This window comes from Hesperophylax consimilis, chromosome 8, assembly GCF_061612785.1.
Source record: "Hesperophylax consimilis isolate HC1 chromosome 8, BYU_Hcon_1.0, whole genome shotgun sequence".
Taxonomy (NCBI): domain Eukaryota; kingdom Metazoa; phylum Arthropoda; class Insecta; order Trichoptera; family Limnephilidae; genus Hesperophylax; species Hesperophylax consimilis.
In genome coordinates, this window is record NC_142843.1 from 31459775 (window position 1) to 31478834 (window position 19060).

At 34.7% G+C, this 19060-nt stretch overlaps 2 protein-coding genes across 2 annotated transcripts in view; both read left to right on the forward strand.

The window, feature by feature from the left end:
- Positions 1 to 102: 102 nt before the first annotated feature.
- Positions 103 to 11943, forward strand: LOC149421886 (nose resistant to fluoxetine protein 6-like). Its single transcript, XM_089634125.1, has 4 exons — positions 103 to 1116; positions 6741 to 6763; positions 6856 to 7151; positions 8580 to 11943. Exons 1-3 carry the CDS (start codon positions 942 to 944, stop codon positions 7060 to 7062), a joined length of 405 nt encoding a protein of 134 aa, XP_089490251.1. The 5' UTR covers positions 103 to 941; the 3' UTR covers positions 7063 to 7151; positions 8580 to 11943.
- Positions 11944 to 12070: 127 nt separating this feature from the next.
- LOC149421887 (macrophage mannose receptor 1-like) overlaps positions 12071 to 19060 on the forward strand; it is a 47175-nt gene continuing 40185 nt past the window's right edge. Inside the window, exons 1-6 of the mRNA XM_089634330.1 lie at positions 12071 to 12270; positions 12505 to 12768; positions 13861 to 14049; positions 15132 to 15365; positions 16112 to 16269; positions 17160 to 17172. Of these exons, the coding sequence (XP_089490456.1) occupies positions 12210 to 12270; positions 12505 to 12768; positions 13861 to 14049; positions 15132 to 15365; positions 16112 to 16269; positions 17160 to 17172 (919 nt within the window). The 5' untranslated portion in view covers positions 12071 to 12209. The remainder of the gene's footprint in view (positions 12271 to 12504; positions 12769 to 13860; positions 14050 to 15131; positions 15366 to 16111; positions 16270 to 17159; positions 17173 to 19060) is intronic.

Genomic DNA, 19060 nt, shown 5'->3' on the forward strand with positions numbered 1-19060 from the left:
GAAGCTACACTATCTTTAAAAATACGAATTGTGAGAACTGGCCTGAAGGTTAAATTTTACTGAGCAATATGTAATAGTCGCATTCTGGAAGATACATAAGCCCTTTAAACCTTCTTCGTGTGTTGTAATTTTAATTGTCTTGTAACACTTGTAATTGTCTTCCATCTGAACTTTTTATATTATATGTATATTTTCATTGCTCACTATTTATATATCCTCTCCTTTCACTGCCATCTCTGTTTCTTATTCGTGTAAAAAATATTATAGAAAAATATAAAGCATAGCCAAGTGTTCATGTTGAGAGCTATCATCCGGCGCTGGAAGACTTTGGAGCACCGCAGGACATAAGTGGGTCCTATTCTTGGGAGGTAATAAAGCATAGCCATGTCTCCGTGTTAGGGCTATCGTCCGGCAATGGGAAGACTGCGGAGCACCGCATGAAATAATCGAGTCCTATTCTTGCGATAAAATAAAGTATTGCCATGTCTTCATGTCAGGGCTATCGTCCGGCAACGTGAAGACTTCGGAGCACCGCAGGACATATGCGAGTCTTATTCTTTGGATAAAATAAAGCATTGCCATGTCTTCATGTCAGGGCTATCGTCCAGCAACGGGAAGACTTCGGAGCACCACACGACGTACTCGGGTCTAATTCTTGAGATAAAACAAAGCATTGCCATGTCTTCATGTCAGGGCTATCGTCCGGCAGTGGGAAGACTTTGGAGCACCGCACGATATACGTGGGTCTTATTCTTCGTAAGCATAGGCAAGTTAGTTATTAAATTTGATGACAAAATATTATAATCCAGAGATTTTAGATTGTAAACATAATTCAAACTAAGTAATACTCAGATCTCGCATAGGGAGGCGGTTTCTACAGTATTTCTGTATAAAAATTGTTACCTTGTAAATACACCGTACCTAATGAATATGTATTTCAGATGACGATAAGGATATGTTGGCGTGTGTCGATAACCACCATGGTTGCATTGCTGTTTGCTAAAGCTGACAGGAACTACTCGCCTATCGGAAGCATGCTGTACATGACGCTCTCCCGGCCCGCGTGGTCCCTGGCGGCCACGTGGTTCCTGATGGCCAGTGCGGCGGGGCATGGAGGTAAATTGTACCTATTTTTGGAAAGAGATAATTAAAAGAAATAGTATAAAAATTTGATATTAAGTATATAAAATCCTTTGCTTTGAGGTAGCAAAAACTCGCGACCGCCCTGAAGTTTGCAAAGTCTCTTAAACTTTCTCACTGAAACCAAAATGCAATTTACATATTGATCTTAAGTAAGGATTTTTGAAATTTCCATTATATTGTGTACTGAAAATACAAAACCCCATTAATTGGTATAATATTTTTCAAACATTCAAAAAGAACAAAAAAACATTTCATGTGATGAAACCTCGAACAAACTTTGACACAATATTTTTTCCGGTTTTAGATCCGTGATAATATTATATTATATCCGAATTATGATTTATTGTTGGAAAAAATATACTTTGTTCCATATGTATATAAAAATTTGTGTTAGAACGTTTACAAATGTAGGTTGTTAGTTAAAGGGATTCCTCAAAAACACACATTTGTGTGCCATTGCAGTGGTGTAAATTTTACGTAAATGAAACATCTCTTTATTTAAAACAAATACAAAGTGGATAGCCATGAAACCTCACTGTTTTTTTACGGGAATGTAAGATGAGTGGACAAATGCGTCGAGTTCCCACCGTCGCGTGTTAGCCCTCTGCTAGCTATGTCCTCCATCATTCAACAAGCAACAAGCAACAAGCAACATTTTTCAATTTTCGTTATATCCATTGTTATGGAAGTAAACGAATTCATATAGTGTCAGAGTATTCGTTGCCAGGGAATGTATGCATTTATTTAAAATAATAAAAATCTAAAATACTTTATTGGGTCCTAAGGACCTGTGTAGAGTTAATAAAATAATATTATATACATACTAGGCTTCAAGGTCAATTCAATTTTCAAAAGAAGAAAGTTCTTAATTACACACATATATATATGTGTATTACACACATATTAAAAGTGACAAGTAACGTTTGAATTTGTCTTGCGAATTTCAGTTAAAATAGTTATTATAAGCATCATTTAAACAATTGGTTGTGTGAATCACATTATAAAAATCCCTCTAAACACTGTGAAATATAATTATACCATAATCGTAGTGATCCAAACGTATCAATCGGTTATTCACTAAATTCTATAAAATATTATCAGACATTACTGATTCCAGTGCGTGTGAGCGGTGCGACATCATAGTAGGTCACTATCACCCGTAAGTGCAAGCAGCGCAGAAACACTCCGGACACTTGCAACTCGCTACGCGATACGCAGTTGAGTGTGCAGGGTGCAGGGTCATCACTCACTTCCTAACTTAATATTACGAACCTCTAAACTAAAAATGGATGCTAATCAATGTATGGCGAAGGCTCAGGAAATTATTAACCAAATACATTTAATAATTACCGACTCATCTAATAAGTTCAATAAAGAACAACTTGCAAAAATAATGCCAAAAACTACCGAGTTACTGGGCGTCGCGGGACAGATGGCAGTGAAAATGGGGACTATGGAGGGTGAACTATCCGCATACAAAAATATTATTAATAACCAACCTGCAATAACTGGAACTACTCAATCTACTTCAATGGAAATATGTGACGCAATTACCGAGATAACAGAAAGGAATTTACGTTCGAAAAATCTAATTCTGCTGAACGTACCTGAAAATAGAGACGAGAATCAAACCAACAGGATATCTGATGACAACAACAAAGTATGTTCAACGTTAAAAATTATCGATGATACATTACAGATAAATATTTCTAAAATATATAGGCTTGGCGTAAGAAAAACTGACAAGATCAGACCCATAAAAGTAGAACTCCAAGATTCATATCAAGCTAAGCAAATAATCATAAATAAATATAAACTGAAAAATGGCATCAAAGTTAAACAAGATCTCACGGAGCTGCAAAGGAAACAAATGACGGATGTTTGGAAAGAGTTTGAAACGAGAAAAGCGGATGGGGAAACAAACATAACAATTAAGTACATAAACTCTGTTCCAAAAATAATAAAAAACGTGCCAAAAAACTTAAACAGCACCTAAAATTGTTTGGGTACTACCAAAATGTTCGCGGAATGAGAACCAAATTACAACATCTCAAAATAACTTCTCCCACATTCCCACATGATATTTTGTTATTAACAGAAACATGGTTAAATGAGGGCATCAATTCATCGGAATTAGGTCTCAATAAATACAACATCTATCGTCTTGACCATAACCCCATTACAAGCAACAAATCAAAAGGAGGAGGTGTAATGGTGTGCATATCTAAAAACATTTCATCTAAAAAATTGCCAGTTAAACACAAAAGCGTTGAACAGATGTTTGTAATGCTAAATATTTCATCCACAAAAATCATTATCGCTTGTACTTATATTCCACCAATGTCAGATCTGCAAATATACAACAACCACATCGAGGATGTAGAAACACTAAAATATAAATATCCTAAAGCCAAATTTATAATTGTAGGCGACTACAATCTTCCGGAAATTGACTGGTCTTTCGATAAGAACAATGAAGTGATTATTAAAGAAACAGAAGTGCAATGTGTCAAATCTAAGGAAATGCTTGATATGTCTTTTTTCCTAGGCCTAAAACAGTTAAATAAAGTGCATAATTCTTATAACCGAATGCTTGACCTAGTATTTTTTAGTGACTTAAGGACAGTGGTAGAACAATCGGATGAATTGTTGTTACCTTTAGACCAACACCATCCGGCGTTAGATATTATTATCACAAATGAGTCTAGAAAATTGCAGAAATTAAAAACTTCATCGTACAATTTTAAAAAAGCTGACTACCCAAATATAATTGATTATCTTGACCATATAGACTGGTCATTTCTAGAAGATGAAAACAATATTGTGAATCAAGTCCAACAATTTTATTCAATCCTAAACACTTCAAAAGAACGTCATGTTCCAAAAGTTAATTTTATTGCATCCCTTTACCCTACATGGGTTTCAAAAGAATTAAAAGAATTTTTTTTTTTTTTATAGTGAATACCTCACAAGAGTCCCAACTGCTCCCGTCTGGAGCCAGTGAGACTATGGCATCCCCAATTGGGGGATGTTGTGAGGCTGAAGGTAAGTGGGGAAGGGAAAGAGGAAGGTGGGGAAGTACCTGGCTATTCAGATCTAGTCACTAAACACGGCTAAAGCCATTTGGAGCAACGTTTCGATTCTGAATGGTGGTCTTACACCAGGGCGATACTGGTAGTATCTTCCACTCTGATAATTGATTTATACTAAAAAACAAACTCACCGAATATATAAGCAATCTAGAAACGTCAATTATTATATAATGTTTACTAACATAAGAAAGCAGTGCAAAGAATTGTCTAAAAAATGTTATAATGATTATATTAGTTTAATAGAAATGGAGGTTCAAAAAATTGTGGAACTTTTCTAATGCTCAGCGAAAAAATGATTGTAGTTTACCAAATATTATGTATCTGAATAACAATTGTCCGGATAATACCGAAGGCATTGTCAATCTTTTTGCAGATTTATTCAAAAGTGTTTATGATGATAATATTACTGATAATGAAATCCCAAATGATATATCACTTGAAGAATCACTTAACCTAAACCATTGTTTTATTGAAATAAACGCTATAGAAAAGGCTATAAAAGCATTAGATACTAATAAATCCGCTGGACCGGATGGTTTCCCTCCAATATATTTAAAATCTAGTGTTCGCAGTTTGACTTATCCATTATTTTTACTATTTAATAAGTCTTTGTCGTCAGGGTGTTTTCCAAAACAGTGGAAGAAAAGCTATCTTACGCCTATTCATAAAAAGGGAGATAAAAGCGATATATCAAACTACAGACCAATATGTATATTGTCCGCTATTCCCAAACTATTTGAATCGTTAGTCCTAGATGTAATATGTAAACAAATTAATAATATTATTGTACCCAACCAGCATGGCTTTATCACAGGTAAATCCACCCTAAGTAACTTGATCATATACGAAAATTACATAACTGATTCTCTTGCCTTGAAGCATCAAGTGGATTCAATATATACTGATTTTTCCAAAGCTTTTGACAAAGTTAGGCGACATATCCTTGTACAAAAATTAAATATGTTGGGTATCAAGGGTAATCTGTTAAGTTGGATTGATAGTTATCTTGGTAAAAGAGAGCTATGTGTCAAAATAAAATCTGTGGAATCTTACATTTTCGAAGCCACAAGTGGGGTCCCTCAGGGGTCTCACCTGGGACCAATTCTTTTTTTGTTATTTATTAATGATATTGTTAGCATATTTAAAGATGTAGAAGTTCTTCTTTTCGCAGATGATTTGAAAATATATAAAACAATACGCAGTCTAGACGATTGTTATACTTTGCAACTTAATTTAAATAAACTATATCGTTGGTGCATCATCAACTCTCTGTTTCTTAATATTAAAAAATGTCAGGTCATTCGTTTTTGTAAAATACGAAATCATACAATTTATGAATATTCGCTTAATAATGTAAAATTGACAGCTGTCACTCAAATCAGGGACTTGGGTGTTATATTTGATGAACAGTTAACATTCAATCCGCATATAAATGAAATCACAAATAAAGCCCTAAAAATGCTTGGTTTTATATGTAGAACCGCATGTGACTTCAAGTCACTAGAATGTTTGAACATACTGTACACATCTTTAGTAAGAAGTCAAGTAGAGTATAATTCGCCTATTTGGTCCCCGTTTTATAAAGTACATTCCAACAATATTGAAAGGGTACAACACAAATTTTTAAGATTTATTAACTTTAAACTGAATATTCCAATCCAAAATATAAATTATATCCAACTCATGCATCAACTAAATTTGATTACGCTGTCAGATAGGCGAATTATCTCCGACCTTGTTCTACTAAATAAAATTATTAATTATAGAATCGACAGCCCTGAAATTCTTGCCACAATAAAATTATTAATTATAGAATCGACAGCCCTGAAATTCTTGCCACAATAAAATTATTTGTACCTTCCAAAAATGCGAGACAAAATTTCACCTTTTTCTGTGACAATTTCAAATCTAATTATTAAGCGCACATATCGTTAAATCGAATACAAAATTTTGGTAATAAATTTGGTAATGTTGTTGATATATTTAGAGATTCCGTAGCAGTGCTTAAACGAAATCTACATAAACACTTTGCTGAAATGTATGACTTATCCACTCCATAGTGAAAAACCCATTTTTTAGCTTCTGTTTTTTCACTCTTTTCTTTTATGACTTTTTAACTTTAATATATATGTTTTAACTTTAAAAATGAATATTGTAATTTAAATAACAATTCGAATATGATTTTAAGTCCCTATAAATGCTGATTAATTACAATCCATTTATTTTTCTAAGTAAAAAAAAAAAAAAAAACTGTTCTCCATAATGGTATTCTGTATTATTTGTAAAACATTTATGTACTACAGATATAATAACTATTTTATTTATATATGAACGAAAACTTTTAAATGTCACATAGTTAATGTAATAACACTAATAACAATGTATGTAAAAGCCCAATGGGCGTTTAAATAAATAAAATAAAATTTGTTTTTTCATGTTTCTTCAGTGATTTGAACGGTTTTATGCAATCGAATCTTATTATAATATGAAGGTGGCCTATTTCAGGAGCCGTTGCCCGTTTCCTGTCCCAAAAGTGGTGGATCCCACTGGCAAGGGTGACTTACGTAAGTGCATACACCATGCATTCCCTATTTCAGGAGCCGTGGACAGTTTCCTGTCACAAAAGTGGTGGATCCCGCTGGCAAGGGTGACTTACTGCAACTACCTCACCAACCCTGTGCTCATCATTCTCACCTTGTCATTCCTGGAGGCCGGCCGCGAGACGGCAATACCCGCTACGGTAAGTGCATACACCATGCATTCCCTATTTCAGGAGCCGTGGACAGTTTCCTGTCCCAAAAGTGGTGGATCCCGCTGGCAAGGGTGACTTACTGCAACTACCTCACCAACCCTGTGCTCATCATTCTCACCTTGTCATTCCTGGAGGCCGGCCGCGAGACGGCAATACCCGCTACGGTAAGTGCATACACCATGCATTCCCTATTTCAGGAGCCGTGGACAGTTTCCTGTCCCAAAAGTGGTGGATCCCGCTGGCAAGGGTGACTTACTGCAACTACCTCACCAACCCTGTGCTCATCATTCTCACCTTGTCATTCCTGGAGGCCGGCCGCGAGACGGCAATACCCACTACGGTAAGTGCATACACCATGCATTCCCTATTTCAGGAGCCGTGGACAGTTTCCTGTCCCAAAAGTGGTGGATCCCGCTGGCAAGGGTGACTTACTGTAACTACCTCACCAACCATGTGCTCATCATTCTCACCTTGTCATTCCTGGAGGCCGGCCGCGAGACGGCAATACCCGCTACGGTAAGTACATACACCATGCATTCACTATTTCAGGAGCCGTGGACAGTTTCCTGTCCCAAAAGTGATGGATCCCGCTGGCAAGGGTGACTTACTGCAACTACCTCACCAACCCTGTGCTCATCATTCTCACCTTGTCATTCCTGGAGGCCGGCCGCGAGACGGCAATATCCGCTACGGTAAGTGCATACACCATGCATTCCCTATTTCAGGAGCCGTGGACAGTTTCCTGTCCCACAAGTGGTGTATCCAACTACTGAACTACCTCCTCAACCGAGGCCGGCTGCGAAACCATATTCCATATTTCAACAAATGTCACCATTTTCTACATTCATTGGTTTAGTATCCAAAATAAAATCATTTTAGAGATGTGCAATATGTGCATTTCTGTTTACACCGATAGTATCTAACTAGTTTGGAACCCTCGCCCTCAGTCCCCTATTTTCCCACAGTAAGAAGTTACTGGGCGCGTAGCTACGTTTTTCAATTATTATATTTAATTATCACACGGCATCAGTACTAAAAATCGCGAATTGATTCAACAATGTTAATAATAATTCAACACACATTTAAAAAGTGATACATATTCATTAAAAGCGATTAAAAAACTAACATATATACCTAACCAACGTAACTTATTTAATCTAGTTTTTGTTTATTCACTTTCCACAATTTTTATCACTTTTCAAAGGCGCATCGAATTGTTAGATTGATGAGTTATTCTGTCACTAATAAAAATACGCAAACCTCTAATACATTATTAATCAATTTTAACTATTTTCTGATAATTCAATCAATAGTTCTGCATATCTCATTTCTTTTGTTTGTTTTATAATTAATTGTAATTAATCTCTTTTATTAATATTTTTTGTTATTTTACAGCAAACGTATCGTGATTTTTTTTATTCTCATCTTCCTAATGTTAAATAATAGTTCTTAATTCAGACATACCTAATACGCAATGTGTGTCTCTTAAATTAGGGTGTGCATTTGTTTATATATATTTGTCATAATAACCTAAATTAGCGTGAAGTAAAAATAAAAACTTGAGCATTTTATTTTTATTAATATGATTTCAGGTTATGTTCGGACTTGGAGCAGTGGTCGTAAGTTTTGCATTCTCGATTTTTTTCTCATTGACATTTGAGTCTCCCCTAATAAGAGCCTCCAAGATGATGCTGCAGGGATATGAGCGTAAGGGAAAACCAATCGAGATTAAGAAAACCGGAAGTTATAAGACGGATTAGTCCAAATCAAATCGGAAAAAGTTTTAGGAAGGTTTTGTAATTTTCAAGTTCTGCGAATGTTCTATTCAAGTTCTGTTACTATAGCAGTTTTGCGAATCAACTCTCCCGTGACGATATAATAACAGAACATGAATAGAACATTCACATAACTTGAAAATTAACTGAATGAAATTTGACGAATTGTACAAATTTTGTGAAACAACCCGTCCTTGGTGTTGTTTCGTGTTATTTTTGCTTCATTCTCTCACTAGTATTCATAGGTGATTGAATTAATTGATTCTGTAAAATAAATTTATGTAAATATAAATATTTTTTCTGTATAAATGTTTTCTTCACTATTTCCATCCTTTTTTGGCCGTTATAAATGTTGATTCTTAACTTTTATTTATTGAAAATAAAATAAAGAACGAAACAGCGAAACAACAAATAAACCATTGCCGCAAGACCGTGTCACGGCTTTGTTTTTCCTATACCCGTAATTCTAAATGTGTTTAATTTAATTCAATTCACACGTGAAAAGGTAAATTAAGCAGTTTTTTAACAGTCTACAGCAAATGTAATATCAACACACATCGTCAATTAAAGTGGTCCCTACGCGGCTGCATTACTAGCTACATAATTATACGATAACAGATTTATTCTATTCGTATTAACATACGAATAGTTCCAAAATGTGTCAAAATATCATAATATCTGTTTGCAAAAATGTTGATCTATGGACCCGTCCATAATCATTGCTTGCAAAATACGATGTTGCAGAAAGTAATCAGTGAGAGTGAAAAAAAATTACCCTGATGCCTAAAAAATATGACCCTGATACCTAAAAAGTATAAATAATTATAAGCAATAATTAGTCGCCTGAAATATAACATACAAATTCTACAGCTATGTCAGCTCCGTGGTTTCAGAGCACCTGACCGGACATCAGAAGGCACGGGTTCAATTCCCGTTGGCGGCATTTATTTTTACTCGGGAGATATTATCAATTTGTATTGATATTTCAGGCGACTAATTATTGCTTATAATGATTTATTATCTTTTATGATATGCATTAAACCTTGTCTTATAAACATTAGTTTATCATTAAAAAAAATTATAAAAAATATAACCCTTATTCCTAAAAATATGACTCCGATACCTAAAAATATGAACCTCCGATACATAAAATTTAAAATACCTGTCAAAAATCCCTACGTATTTGTTTTTTTTATTAGTACTTACGTATACAAGAATACACTAATTTATTGATTTTAGCAATTTGGGAGGCGGGTATGGGTACGGCCGCCCCGGGAACTATTTATTTGATAACCAACACCTCTGCCATAGGGCACTCCAAGTGGTTTGCTACGTTTGGTTACTTATCAGGGATGCCTGGGTTCATGGGTAAGATTTGGGTCTTGGCGGCGGTTGCGTTTTACCACCTACTGCGTAGCGGGCCGGATCGCAAGGTACCGGCTGATGGAGATCAATAATAGGTCTCCCTCAATAGATGTCAGGAACCCCTGTTATGGATGCCAGGATGTTCAGATTCATACACACCCCTCATGCTTTTTTTCCTTCCAAGAACTTCCCCTCCTTCCTTTACCTAAAAATATTTTCCATATAGCATCCCAAAAGATGACATATCCTCTAGGTCTCATGAAAAAATATTCACAATTATTATAATGCTACGAAAATTTGATCAATATTGGTTTATTGTAAACCTATATGAGTATTGGTAAAATATTAACATCTCACAGGAAACCCCGGTGTCGTGAAAATGTTTTTTAGTGTAGATTTAATGTGTTGTATTGACATGAGGGGTCAGTATAACAGATTCGGGGAATAATCAGCAACAGATAACCTTGGGGCTTTTTGACAGCGATGGATAACATTTTATACGTTTATATTCACAAAAATCATTCAGTTAAAATATACTTAGAAGATTCGTTCAGATTTATTTGTATTATCTCCTTATTCAATTATATATTACATTGATAAGTATAACCTTGAAAAGTTATAAAAAGAAAACATGTTTTTTGATGTCGGATTGCCTCAAACATGAATACATATAATTATTACTTTGTCTATGACGACCCAATAAGATCCTTTCTTAAGATACCATGGACAAATTAACCATACCGTCTATGTCTGTAACTAATATGTAGTGTTCCCCGTAATTGAAAAATGCCCCATTTCTTATTCAAACAGATAACAAAAAATGAGCATGCTACTGAAGTGTACGATAAACAAAAAGTGTTATAATGATATCAGTCAGTGGCTTAAATTTTCTAAAAATTGCTGTCAAAAATTCACACCATCAAGCAAACGAGAGTGCATTTCAAAGCCTGGGGCAGGTATCGCGTACATCGATTAAACCGCCCTCGTACGGTCACTTATTTGTTTTTCAATCTTCATTTAGACGCATGCATTTTTTCATACAACTAGTGGGAAAAACACATATAATACATAATAAAAATACATTTGAAGAAATACGGTTAACCCGTCGTCCCAAGGGTTGGCAAGCAATCGACATAAACCAAATGCTGACCCTGTCAAGAAAGGTTCCACACAAAACTGCCCTGCTCACTATAAAGATCTTAATTTTCTGCGCAGATTCTTACGGCACCCGGTTTGTGTCGATTGCTTACCGATCCGTCGGACAACGGGCTAGAAATGGTATAAAAGTAATAAGTTATTAAATATATATACATATATATATTTTTTTTTTTAATAATTTTTGACATTTATTAGAAAGAAAGTGTCCTTAGTGGGGTACCCCGTTCTTTGGTATATTTAAACAATCACGTTTTTTTAATGTCACATAGTCTACGAAAAGTGCCAAGACTTGTGGCTTCTTTTAAGGATTTTCGTAAGTTATTATAAAGCTTTGTCTTTTATATTTTAAGCTGTTTTGAGTGCTTATGTTTTATTTTGGGACCTTGTTACCTTTTTGATAATTGTAAACATTTTTATAGTACATAATATTAGTTTGCAGATAATTAGAAAACATTTTATTATATGAAAATAATATAAATATACCGTCTGTAAGTGGCTTAACTACAGTTTGATAATGCCTTCAGAGAGCGAAACAGCTATCACGCATAATAATAATTACACAGCAGACCGTATGTAAAAATAAACGCACATTTGTAAATAATGCCAATATTATTGACTATATAAAAGATAAACCAAAAATTAAAATGGCGTTCTACAAATTAAACCTGAAAACAATAAAACAAATAAAATATAGGAATATGTTATTTTTAAGCTAAAACGAATTTTCATATGCCCAGCTGGACAAGGACAAGGTCCTGAGACAAGCTAAAGATTTTAATGTTACTTTGTAATTTTTTCAATACGTATAGTAGATAATGTTTCTTGGTTCGGCGCCACTGGAGAGATGGTTCGTAAATATGTGCATTACATTTGCGTCACTTATTCTTATATTAAATTCAATTTTTGTCGTGAAGAACAAACATCATGTCTTGGAGCGTATTATGTTTGTGTATTTGTGTGTGCGTCACAGCTTTTGCCAAACAAGGTAAGAATCAAAATTATATTATTTGTATTACTTATTAGGAGCAGTAAAATCTGTCGGTATATCCTAGGATCATAATATTATACTCACGTTGAGGTGTTATCTTCCTTTTCCCTATCTTCTACCAATTGCTGTGAACATTTAAAACAAATAGTAAATGTAATATTATATAACTGTTTATGTGCGTTTGGATTTGCATACAAATATATAATGTACTCAGATGAATTTCTTTCTTAGTCCCACCAAATGAGGATCCGGACCCATTTTTCCGAAATGATTACACCTACTCTAAAGTGTCGAAGAAGTTTTACAAGGAACACTCGGAAATACTGCGATGGAAAGATGCCGTGATGGCGTGCTCCCTTGAGGGTGCCACGCTCGCGGTGCCGGCCTCGGAGGACGAGATGAACGTTATACTGACCTTCATGGGCAACAACACACACAATGTATGGTTAGGCATCCACGACCTCTATGCCGAGATGCATTATATGACCGCTGAAGGTAGGAGAATTAGCTTCTGTTTTCCATTTAATAGCATCAATTCCTTGGAGGAATGAATCACATCATTTCATCTAATCATATATAATAATAGGTTAGCCCTCTCACACCTAATTTCAATTTAAAAATTACACCACTTAAGTTAAATTTTTTACTACAACTCGCCATCGAAAACCGTTTTCTCGCTTCGAAAACCTAATTGTAAATTAAAGTTTCTTACAATATAAAGGTACACACCATGATTTGAAATACTTGGTCCATGCTCCTAACGTTCTAATTCTATCATATCTAACTAAACGGATTTCACCGCAGTGTTAAACTAATTAGATCTCTTGTACCATATCCCATAATTATCCTATTTGGAATGTTATATTATATAAACTTCTATTGTTATCTTAAGAACTTTATATTATAGACCTAGGTACTTATGTACTATTATTCCAAAAAAACTATCGATATTGGAGCATATTCATTTTGTTTCGTTGTTTGGTATCGTTCGTTGTTTGTGTACCGTTCATACCAAATTCACAACGAAGTAAAGTGCTGTGTGCGATGATGAATATGATTAAATCGAATCAAAGCATTAATCGTTTAAAAATCTTAAATGTAGCTCTGCTATCCTAATGTAAAATAATCTTTCTATCGATTTCTATGTTCTAATTTGGAATTTATATTCGTTAAAGTGGCAGAACAAAACAAAAAATCTATTCGCAGTCACCACGCAAATTCCCAGCAGTTGATGTAAAAACCATTTCTAAAAGATGTAGCTTATGGGTAAGCTTTCAAAGGTGAAAACAAAATGAACAATTCTCGGAGGCTAGGTATAAGCCAGGGGAGTAAGCACAGCTAGCAAATAGTTCAATAATCGTTCATACCGGTACACTTTAGTTTAGGCATATCATAAAATATTGATCGAATCTGTGTGATTGTTGAACCGTGACCAAGAGGTCATAAGATGTACGTCGTAAGGCAAAACCGGACCAGTCTTGGAAAAGGCATTGGAATAAATTAAATGTGCTCAGTTTTCAGACTAGAAGTTTTTCATTAAATGAACAAAGACACATGGAAATATAAATCGAGTATCTCTTTGGACAGGGCTTCCTGCGACAGAGGTGTACATGAACCACCAGGGCCATCACAATGGGGGCGTGACCCGGGATTGCGTGAAGATGGCTCGCACCGGCGTCTATACGGACATGAACTGCGACGGTGTCGACAGGTTCATCTGCAAGGCGGACCGCAGTGCTTTCACTTATAATAGCGAGTGTGGTACCTACTATAAAGGTAAAGTGTGAATACTAAGCCAACGAACGCATGAGCTATATATATTTTTGGGTTAGTTTATTATAAATCACAAAATATCTTTGTTATAAGGATTGTTTCATGCCTCTATGTAGTTAAAGGAGCACTCACATATGTTGTCCTTGTTGAAATTGATAATATATCGCATTGCAGCGTTCCTTTGGACAAAGAACTTCAAAAGTCAAAATCGTTATTGTTGCATGAATTTCGTGAATTTGATTTCCGTATGGTCTAGTTGGTGATCGAGATTTACTTTAAAAAATCCTTCATAATTGTAAAAGGTACCCATGGTTGTAATGGATTGATCTGCCAACTACAGGTTTTCCAATAAGAGGTGTTATTTTGAATAGTCCGCCATTTCGGTAGATGTTACTTTTGAAGCTGTCATTTTTTGACATTTGGCAAGTATAAACTACGCCATTAATAAAAATGGAACGATACACGCTTCAACAACGAATTGAAATAATTAAAATTCACTTGAGTGAATCAAACGAAAATCATCTTGAGTGATGAAGATTTCCACCTCGGTGGCTTCGTCAACAAGTAAAATTGTCGCATCTGGGGCTCGAAAAACCCTAGCGTTATTGTTGAAAAGCCTCTCTATCCTTAACGTGTGACTGTTTGGTGCGGTTTATGGTCCGGCGGAGTCATTGGACCTTACTTTTTCGAAAATGAGGCTAGAGCAATAGTTACGGTGAATGGATCGCTATCGAGAGATGATTAATGATTTTTTATGACCGGAATTGGATGGTATTGATCTGGACAACGTTTACTTTTACGCCACACAGGCAACGAAACCATTGATCTTTTACGATTGAATATCAAAATAACACCTCTTATTGGAAAACCCTGTATATAGATGTGAACGAGCCTTTCTATTTGAAGGAAGGCATCACTTACTTCTAAGGGTAGAAAGTTGTTCGGGGCTATTTACACGCATTAAACATTTATCGTGTGTTACGGTGGAAAAAACTTTTTAATACTTTATTTATTTCGTTGGTTAAAATGTGTAACTTAAAACGTCAGACTTTGCGTCAGTAAATCAATTATCATATTTCTTTCAGATTACAAAAAATATCCATCGATGGGGGATTACTGCCACAAACTACACAAGAAGCCGAAAATGTGGCACGATGCTTTCAAAACTTGCGATGCCGAACAAGCCCAACTCGTCATCATCAATAGTGCTGAAGAAGCTGAACTCTGCGTTGACCTTTTCACCCAGTATGATCCGAAGGGAAACATTCACGTTGGATTCAACGACTTGATAATTACTGGAGAATACAAAACAATCGATGGTAAGGAATTTGCTTCTATCTAATTCGTTTCCATTATTATTTCTTCCCACAGGAGAGATTTACAAATACCTAGTCGTCACCAAAATATTATTTATTGATAAAATATATTTTATATTATTTTCAGGAATCGAACAGTTATTTATAAGATAATTACCGTGTAAAATCACTCCAAATATGATACACCAATTAAGTTCCATTAAATAACCAAATTATACATAGGTACTCATCGATATTTGTACAATCAGAACAGTGAAAGTAGCAAGCCGGAGGTCACGGGTTCAAATCCCTTCAATTTTATTTGATTTTTATGTATTATTTCACAATTTACCAATACAAAATAATAAAGAGTATATTTGCGGCACTTCCCAGAGTGGAAGCTACGCCCTCTCATACGCCCTGGTGTAAGACTGCCATTCAGAATTGAAACGTTGCTTGAAATGGCTTTGACCGTGTTTGGTGACCAAATCAGAATAGACAAATACCTACCCACCTTCCTCTTCCCCAACTACTTCCCCTCCTCACTACCATCAGCCTCAAAAATACCCCAATTGGGTATGCCATACTGCTTCACATTTAAAAAAAATCACAACTAAAGAAAATGACATCTCGTGGAATGTTGAATATTTTAACACGTCCCATTAATGAATTTTGCGAAGAGAATATAATTGTAATAGAACATAAGCTTCATCATTTGTTCAGGATATAGTCCATAAATGAAAAATATAATGATATTGGCGTTGTTACAGGGAAGACGCCCGAGGAGTCCGGCTTCAACTTGTGGTCCCCGGGCCAGAACTACCAAAACTGTGGCTCCCTGACTATGACCAAACTCCTCAGCGTCGTCCCATGCAACACAAAACTCCTCTTCGTGTGCGAGAAAAAAATTAACGATGAAATCTACAGTGTAAACACATAAGTTTCAAACTTAAAAATTAAAAAAATATTTGAAAAATTATGCCACGTTATTTATTAAATAAAGAAACAAGTACACGATTTAAAAGATATGTCAGCCAACCCTTGAAGATATTCTCCCAGCTCCATCCAGCAAGAATCCAGAACCCAGAATGATTCCCGACAGACCAAGAGCTTCTACGGCAAGTCTCAAAACATATTGATGGTTATTTTAAAGAACTTCTACGGAAAGTCTTGTCAAATTTGCTGAGAATAAAATTTAAAGAAATTTTAGTTGTTCAATTGTATTAGGGTATAACTTTTTGAAGCTTATAAACCTCATTATAATATTTAATCATTGACGAAAATTATATCAACATCTCTCAATGAAATGATGAAACATACAATCCCACTTGCGACTGTTACCTTTTTATATACCGTGTGCTTGGTTCATATTTTCATTGAGAATTGTTGATATTATCTCTGTTATTGATTTAATTTATTGGTGACCAACAAAGTTTTAATATTATTCCGGAGAGCATAGTATTTTAGTTTGAATATAAAGAAAATTATTTGCAAGCTTTGAATCATCATTTACCGAACTAATACTTAATTAACAACTACAATAATTACTTTAATAAAAAAGAATGTTTGCAGTATCCATGCTGCCCATGCCTTGTGCACATAAAAAAAAAATATTATCCAGGTGATTAACTACATTGATTTTTTTATTTTTTATATATTCAATAATATTGTTATTGGGTTTATAAAAACAGTTTATTTTTAAACGAGTTCTGCTGTGTAGTTATTATTACGCGTGACAGCTGTTTCGCCTTCTGAAGGCATTATCAAACTGTGCAGTTTGATAACTGACCCATTAATTAATTACCACATTATATGCAGGGTGTAAAGGCACGTTAGGATGATTAAACCGGAGGATTTTAACCAGTGATTCCTGAGAATATTTGGAGTAAAAATGCAGGTCCAACGATATATCTATTTTCAATTAATAAGAAGAAAAAATAATTTAATCACGTCACAACTGAGCAGCCGATAAGCCCATCTCGTTCCAGCAACTCGAACACGGTAATCGAAGAGACAGAGAGCGAATCATTTAAACCCGTCGTGATATTAAGCAGTGTGATAAGAGACGACGAATAATAGAAAAAAATAATAATTTGAAAAAATATCATCGCACAGCAAAATATTTTCAACGAATCACTGGTTAAAATTTATCGGGTACGTACCGGATAGCATCGGGTACACTGTATATAATAGGGATAATTATGAAATGTTAACGAACAAGCATGATTATAATCATGCTTGTTCGTTAACATATATGTTATCATATAAAAACTTGCTGATCATTTTTATTACAATACTAAATATAATTATAGGCTGTTTTGTAAATATTTGAAGGTTAACCGTTTTAAATACTTCTTTTAATTTATGTAGATAAAAATATTTATTGTTAAAAATAATATATTACTTTTTTTTAAACCAAAAAGTATGGAAATCCTAGTTCCATGTTTTAAACTAATGGAGTTCTACAAATGATATTGGTGATGCAATATTACAAACCGATGGTGTCAAAAAATGATTAAGTAATACAATGGTTATGTATATTAGGAATAAAACTTATGGATGATATTGAGAATTCTACAGATACGAGTAACTTACTTCTCTTTTTGTACATAATCCAAAACACTAAAAATAATTTGGTAAACATTTATATATATATATATATACATAATCAAGGTAGGTAAACTAAACACAGACAGTTGTGTCTTGGATAAACATATCCTTTTTTTTATGTGGGGCATCTATTGACTTTTCTGCAAGTCTAGGTTGAATATATTTTTTTGGAATGTTGAGGTTTTACTCATAAATTCATTAAAAAAGTAATAACTTTGTTTGTTTTGTTTAACAGTTACTGGTAATGTACAATTTGAATAGACTCTCCGTTTTATTCTTCATTTTAATATGACTGCCCTTCTCGCTAACGGTGAAATTGACATACATTTATTACGTAATAAATCGAATAATTCGCTTAGCTATAAATCGTTAAAAAATACGAAATGCAAATCTGCCACCCTAACACATAAATAAATGTTTCTATCGATTTCTACTTTTTAATGGACGGCCTCCGTATTCGAGGGAAAGGCTCTAGAAATATATATTTTTTAATTTGTGTTATTTCACAAATTACTCAGTTAAAATAATATATAATAATTATATTTGCAGCACTTTCCCAAGTAGAAGATACTCTGAGTATCGCCCTGGTGTAAGACCACCATTCAGAATTGAAACGTTGCTTGAAATGGTTTTGGCCGTGTTTAGTGATCAGATCTGAATAGCCAAGCACATCCTCAACTTATTTTTCTCCTTCCCCTCCCCACTACATTTAGCCTTACAACATACCCTAATTGGGGATGTCATAGTCTAACTGGCTCCAGATGGTTCGGAACAGTTGGGACTCTTGTGCGGTTTATTATAAAATATGTTTTTTTAAATCGCAAATACTTGAATGTCTTCTTTACGTAATTTTGAAGCCATGTTGTCTTTTCGTAGAGTAAAAATTCAAACGTCACGCGTCGTGTCGCATCCTTTAGATTCTATTGGACACATTTGGAAGCATTTTTTGTCCCTAAAACAAAGGATCTTTTAAACCATATATCATATATTCGGAATATGAAAATTCCGTTTTTTTTAGGATCGCCGTACTTCTATCAGGTTCGTCGAGATTCTATTTAATTGACAATACTAGTTTTGACAAGAGGGCGAACTGAAAATTTTACTCGCAC